The 7464-nt window shown below is 48.5% G+C and overlaps 1 protein-coding gene across 1 annotated transcript in view; it reads right to left on the reverse strand.

The window, feature by feature from the left end:
* Positions 1 to 1791: 1791 nt before the first annotated feature.
* The window catches only part of LOC105004161 (galectin-4-like), a 56232-nt gene continuing 50559 nt past the window's right edge, over positions 1792 to 7464 (reverse strand). Inside the window, 1 exon segment of the mRNA XM_010861692.1 lies at positions 1792 to 1952. Within this exon segment, the coding sequence (XP_010859994.1) occupies positions 1792 to 1952 (161 nt within the window).

Below are 7464 nucleotides of genomic sequence, written 5' to 3' on the forward strand. Positions count from 1 at the left end.
GTGTCATCTGCATATCTGAGGTTATTGATATTTCTCCCAACAATCTTGACTCCAGCTTGTGCTTCTTCCAGCCCAGCGTTTCTCATGATGTACTCTGCATATAAGTTAAATAAACAGGGTGACAATATACAGCCTTGACGTACTCCTTTTCCTATTTGGAACCAGTCTGTTGTTCCATGTCCAGTTCTAACTGTTGCTTCCTGACCTGCATATAGGTTTCTCAAAAGGCAGGTCAGGTGGTCTGGTATTCCCATCTCTTAAAGAATTCTCCACAGTTTATTGTGATCCACACAGTCAAAGGCTTCAACATAGTCAATAAAGCAGAAATAGATGTTTTTCTGGAACTCTCTTGCTTTTTCCATGATCCAGCAGATGTTAGCAATTTGATCTCTGGTTCCTCTGCCTTTTCTAAAACCAGCCTGAACATCTGGAAGTTCACGGTTCACGTATTGCTGAAGCCTGGCTTGGAGAATTCTGAGCATTACTTTACTAGCATGTGAGATGAGTGCAATTGTGCGGTAGTCTGAACATTCTTTGGCATTGCCTTTGGGATTGGAATGAAAACTGACCTTTTCCAGTCCTGTACCCACTGCTGAGTTTTCCAAATTTGCTGGCATATTGAGTGCAACACTTTCACAGCATCATCTTTCAGGATTTGAAATAGCTCAACTGGAATTCCATCACCTTCACTAGCTTTGTTCATAGTGATGCTTTCTAAGGCCCACTTGACTTCACATTCCAGGATGTCTGGCTCTAGGTCAGTGATCACACCATCGTGATTATCTTGGTCGTGAAGATCTTTTTTGTACAGTTCTTCTGTGTATTCTTGACACCTCTTCTTAATATCTTCTGCTTCTGTTAGGTCCATACCATTTCTGTCCTTTATCAAGCCCATCTTTACATGAAGTGGTCCCTTGGTATCTCTAATTTTCTTGAAGAGATCTCTAGTCTTTCTCATTCTGTTGTTTCCCTCTATTTCTTTGCATTCATCGCTGAGGAAGGCTTTCTTATCTCTTCTTGCTATTGTTTGGAACTCTGCATTCAGATGCTTATATCTTTCCTTTTCTCCTTTGCTTTTCACTTCTCTTCTTTTCACAGCTATTTGTAAGGCCTCCCCAGACAGCCATTTTGCTTTTTTGCATTTCTTTTCCATGGGGATGGCCTTGATCCCTGTCTCCTTGATCTCTTGAACCTCCGTCCATAGTTTATCAGGCACTCTATCAGATCTAGACCCTTAAATCTATTTCTCACTTCCACTCTATAATCATAAGGAATTTGATTTAGGTCATACCTGAATGGTCTAGTGGTTTTCCCTAGTTTCTTCAATTTAAGTCTGAATTTGGCAATAAGGAGTTCATGATCCGAGCCACAGTCAGCTCCCAGTCTTGTTTTTGCTGACTGTATAGAGCTTCTCCATCTTTATCTGCCGCGCAGATAGCTCTGAGAGACTGCTCCAAAGCGGCAGTGGGAAAAGGTCAATATATAAGGTTTTGGTGAAGAGGGAGTTCAATACCATGAAACACTCATTTTACAAAAGGCTTTTTGTTGGTCATGAGGATCTGATGTCACCATGAAGGGATTTAGTGCTTCTGTAGATATGAGGAGATGCAAGCATTGAGATCATAAAATCTGTTCCTAAAAGCATCCAACTATCTAAAGACCTGTCCCGCCTGATTCCCTGGAGCATAGAGTGCCTCCCTCCACCCTGCACTCCCTCAGGGGGTGTTGCAGGTCAACAGATGCAGCATGGGGCTCACTCTCCGTAGAGGTGGGTGGCAAACGCCTTTGTGGTCAGTCGTTGGCAATGCTCTTGGTAAGTGCCCATTTGTGGTTGACAGCGGTGAGGTAACTGGGAGTCAATATCATCAAGCTTCTGGTCCCAACCTGTTTGAGGTCTACATGCTGTGGGTGGCATAGAGATAACTCCTTCCACCTAGTGGAGGTTTCTACATCTGCAAAACAACACAAAGGATTTGGCTCAGAAGATTATGTATCGCCCGGAGGAAGAACTAAAGGAACTAAACACATTGACCGTGTTCAATGGCTAAACTATTATCATTTTGACCTGTTTGACTGTTTTCCTTCATTTCTGTGCTTTTCTCACTTCTGTGATTAAATTTTTTTCCTTGGACTTGGGGAAGGCCTAGGAGGCTAACTACAGACAGGAAGGTAGGGGTGGGGCTGTCACAGGAAGCCTCCATTGGCCCTGCTCTGTTACAAATGTGACGGAAATTAAACAAAAACATCATGACCACTAAATACCATATCAAAGGTCAACAAAGCTGTGGGAACTACAGATCAGTTACTGAGAGTAATGGCAATGCCTTATCTCTTGGTTAACCTGACATTTTGCTCAAAAGTGGGGAATAGTTAAAGAGAAAAACACAGGGTCAAAATGAAGACACTTTTGCTAAAGTCTTTGATACCAAACCGGGATGTAATACCTGACCTAATTATAGCTTCCACCTTCCCCAGAAATGTAGTCTTAATCAGCCAGTTTGGAATTTTCTGGTCAGCACCCTGGAGGTTATCTGCCTCCTGGGCTCTCTCCATCCTCAGGAGGAAGAAGCAATCTGTCTGACCTTTTTTCCCCCTAAATGGTGGTGAAATGCACACCACAAAGAACTGACCATCTTAAGTATTTTTAACTGTACAGTTTGGTGGTGTAGAGTTGACTCCCATAGATGGGGAGCCAACAAGCCACCATGAAGCTCTAGAATTTTTCATCTCGCAAAACAGCTCCCGACCTTTTCTTTTTTTAAAAAAAATTTTATTTAATTTTAATTGGAGGATAATTCCTTTACAATATTGTAAAGCAATATTGCTGGTTTCTGTGTTGATTTCTGCCATACATCAACAAGAATCAGCCATAGGTTTACATATGACCCCTCCCTCTTGAACCTCCCTCTCATCTCCCACTCCTCATTACCATAAGTAAAATAGATAGCCCCCGGGAATTTGCTGTATGACTCAGGGAGCTCAACTTGATGCTCTGTGACATCCTGCCCTTTATGAATTTTAGACTTTCAAGAATTTGAAAACACGGAGAGGGTCAAATAGACTCAGCTGTGACCCAGACAGGCTATTCTGTGCCCCATGATGTAGAGTGCCTCATTGAACTCACACGAAAACCCCTGGGACAGCAGACCATGCTCCTTCCACAGGTGAGCAAACCAAGGCTGGGAGAGGTGAAGTCATTTCTAAGATCTCCCAGCCTACGAGAATGGCAGAACTAGAGATTCAAACTGGATTCAGTTTTATTTCAAAGCCTGGGTTCTTTCTAGAACCACACGGCCACCTAACCAGGATGGGGGATGGAGAATGGCAAGAGACGAGTGGTCAGCTCCCCTCCCATCTCCCCAAGCCCAGAGACGCCACTCTGCTCCCAAAAGCAACTACAACGCCCTGCACAACTAAGCAACAATGTAACAGAAAAACAAATGTTCCCAGGGACCGGGAGTGGAAGAAGGGCTACAGCAGAGGAATGGAAACAGTTTGGACATTAAAGACTGGGGAGGCCAAAAAGCCCTATGGTGATTTATCTGGTGCTTATTTCCAGAGTGAAAAAAGGAACAGGTGTACCTGTAGATGCGGGTGAAGATGTGTGAGGGGACTGCAGCCTTACAAGGAAATGGTCCTCTTTTCTGTACAAAGGTGTTGCTCACGTGACTAAAGACTGCTCAATGGGCCTGGTAGGCTGCAGTCCATGGGGTCTCTAGGAGTCGGACACAACTGAGTGACTTCACTTTCACTTTTCACTTTCATGCATTGGAGAAGGAAATGGCAACCCACTCCAGTGTTCTTGCCTGGAGAATCCCAGGGACGGCGGAACCTGGTGGGCTGCCATCTATGGGGTCGCAGAGAGTCGGACACGACTGAAGCGACTTAGCAGCAGCAGCAGCAGCAGTGGCTGACTGAGCTAGGGGACAGGCAGCTGAAGCAAAGAGAGGAGAGTTCCAACTCACCTTGAACTCCGAGCTCTGTACGTGGAAGCAGAGCTCAAACCTACCTTCCCTCTGGAAAGGAATCTCCCAGATCCTCACCTCAGTCCCCCATTTTCCTTCTTGCCTTGTGTTGCAGACCGCATACCTGTCACATTTAAACTGAGGGTTGAAGTGGAAGACAATGTCAGTGGGAAATCAGACAGTGTGCTGGCTGACTGCCAAGGGCGGGAACAGGAGATGCTCACACTTTGACCAACTGACATCGTCTGGGAACCTGTGAGCAGTCTAGTGGCTGGTTGGTACCGTGCCTAGTTGGTTGCCATCACTTTTGTCTACCTAATTTGCATTTAGTGTGTTTTGGGGCAGTTACCGCAGTTTGCCCTTAGAGTGTGATTTTCGAAAAATATGGAGGTAATGGGTAAAGAAATCTGCGTCCAAGATGGAAGGGGAGAAATGTGCTTGGTTATGAGAGTCTTTGGGGACAAGTGGCGGTTCACTGGAGGCCAGCCCAGGTCTGCTTAGCTGGTAAAGAAGAGGACAAATAGAAAGAACAGGTGCATTGATGGGACACCTACAGAGATGGTGGATTCACAGCGAACACGAGGTCTCCAGGTGCTGGGATCTCAGAGTGTGAGTCTGTCCTTCAGTGGAGGCCGTTGTGTGTCCACCCGACCTGAGTGAGGTCAGCAGGCCTGGACCCTGACCCCATCTCTGCACTCTTTGTCACTTGCAGTGACCTTGCTATCCTCAAGCTGCCCCACCCAGAGAGGCGGTGACTGCCTTCCTTCGGGAATGATGACTGAGGCAGCCCAAGTATGCTCCCAAGCAAGTAACACTTCTTCTCAACTCTCCTCTGAGGAAGCCCCTCACATCTCAGTGTTCTCTGAGTACAGCCATGACTATAAGAAGCCTGAACACAAAAGGAGCTTCCGAGGGACCTGACTCACCAAGCATGCATAGTCGCTCAGTCACGTCCAACTCTTTGAGATCCTTTGGACTGTAGCCTGCCAGGCTCCTCTGTCCATGGGATTTTTCAGGCAAAGATACTGGAGTGGGTTGCCATTTCCTCCTCCAGGGGCTCTCCCCAAGCAAGGGAAGGAACTCGTGTCTTTTGTGTCTCGCACATTGCAGGCGTAACCTTTATTTGCTGAGCTATCAGGCAGAGGGCACAATAAATGTCTGTTTTGCCTTTTTCCAGTTAGCGCTCACCCATGTTCCCAAATCAAGTCCGTCCAATCTGAGTTTCTCCAGGGAGTGAGGGTCTGACTTCCACCACCTTGCCTGAACTCAGCACCTGAATGTTTTGCAGCTTCCTGGGGTCACTCAGGCTCCCTAGCTAACACACGGAAGCCAGACAGCATGCCTCACCCCCACGTCATCCCCACAGAGCTAGGTGCTGGACCACACCCACGGGTGGCCCTTGATGGATACTCTACTTGTAGATCCTGTGTTTTGTTTCGGTTTTTATTTTTTGTGGCTTGGCTTGCAAGACCTCAGTTTCCCAGTCAGGGATGGAACCTGCGCCCTCTCCATTGGGAGCATAGGGTCTTAATCACTGGACCATCAGGGAATTCCTGAGAACCTGTTTGCTTTCTCACTTAAGGGGGCAAGTTCTGGGTGCTGAACTCAACACTGGGGCACTCTGTAAGCACTCAACCAGCAGGCCCCATGGGAGCCAGCTTAAAGCTGAGCCTAACTGCTCCCTCTGGAAACACCAAAAGGAAAGGAAGCTCTTGGTGATCCTAGAACAAGAACAAGAATATCTAAGTTCCTTCTCCTCTTAAAATGAAGAGTGTTTCTGAAATATCTCTGGGGGTTTTCCCTTTGCAGTCCCCCAGCTTTATTGCTGTGTTCCTTTGAAAATTCCATCCCCGGGAAGGAGAGAACAACAGCTCCCATCAGAAAGGGGACCCTCGGAGGTAGAGATAGGCTCTATTAGACAGAGTGGGAGTAGAAAGCCATCCTGTGCTGGGAGGAAGGGTCAGCAGAGGAAGAGGGAGAGAGAGGGATGGAAGTTCAGAGTCAAGGTGCGGATTCCCCTGCTGGGAGGGTTTCTGGAGAACTGGGTGCCTCACTTCCCTCTGAGTCCCATAGTCAGTGTGACTGTGTCACCTGGCAGGGGAAGCAGTGGCAGAGGAAGTCATCCAGAAACCAGATGCAGAGGTAGGGCTGTGGGGGAGGGGCCTGGAGGGATCCAGAAGGTCCTGAGCCCCATGCAAAGTGATGAGAGGACCAGTGAGGGCAGAAGCCAGCTGAGATTGCACAGAGAGGCTTCCGAGATAGGGCACATGTCCAGAAGGGCTCCCGTGGGCACTGTGGACCTCAGGGTGCAGCCCATGAGAACCCCACCCAAACTAGGCACAGGTCCCAGGCCACCCAGCCACCCAGAGCTCAGCAGAGCTCCTTGTGAACACCTGAGGACCCCTCGCACCTCTGAGAATATGTGCAAGTTCTTCTCTGTTCCCAGATGGCCCACCTTGGGAAGGAGGGAGATGGGAAACAGAGCTGAGATACTTGAGCGTGAGCTTCAGCAGCCCCCAAGCACTTGCTGCCCCCATTCCACCCCCACGCCTGTGAAGGGCTCCATCAGCCCACCTGGCCAGCCTCTCAGGAAGCTGAGGCCGGGAGAGGCTCCTACTGCAGGGCCGGGCCAGGACACAGGGAGCACAGCAAAGTCATGGGCCCCCAGCTGCTGCCGCCTGCCCGCCTCCTCCTCTCCCAGGGCTCTCTGTGGGCACCTCCTTCCTTGCCATCTAGGGACCTTTGACAAGTGGCCTCTACCTCTATAAGATTCAGTTTTATGTATATGATATGGGGATGATAAGGATTTAAACCAGCTGTCCCCAACCTTTGGTAGCAGGTTCTGGTATCATGGGAGACAATTTTTCTAAGCACGTGGGGATGGGAGTGATGGGGAGTGGCTGTAAATTCAGATGAAATTTTTCTAACTCTCTTGCCACCCAACTCCTGCTGTGCAGCCTGGATCCTAACAGGCCAGAGACCAATACCAGTCTGCGGGCTGGGGTTTGGGGAACCCTGGTTTAAGCAAGGCTGCCTAGGACAGTGCCTTCACAAAGGAAGCAAAAAGGCAGCCATTTGTGCCCCCTCGCAGGGGCACCTGCTCCCCTGACTCAGGCACCCTTGACCCGCCCTGCCTTGCTCTCAGCAGGCAGACACCTCCTAAGGAGGCCTTCCCTGCTGCCTGCAGACTCCTGACAATTCAAACACCTCCGTGGCATCCACGGTGGGGCAGACACCATTGAAGTTCTCTTAATGGACTAAGTCACTTATCTTTCCCCCAGCCCTGGGCAGTGACTGGAGGATTATCCCCATTATACAGATACAGAAACTGAGGCCCAGAGAGGGAAAGTTATTTGCTTGAGGTCACCCAGTTATTAAGTGGCTGAACCCAGGGAGGACTTCTTCAAGGTAAGTACCCTTTGCTGCCATGGTGAGTTGTTACTCTCCCAGAGGCTCTGGTTACCTCTCCCTTCATGCAAAGCAATAAAAAAAAAAGAGC

Source organism: Bison bison, unplaced genomic scaffold (assembly GCF_000754665.1).
Source record: "Bison bison bison isolate TAMUID 2011002044 unplaced genomic scaffold, Bison_UMD1.0 scf7180017864472, whole genome shotgun sequence".
In the NCBI taxonomy this organism is placed as follows: Eukaryota; Metazoa; Chordata; class Mammalia; order Artiodactyla; family Bovidae; genus Bison; species Bison bison.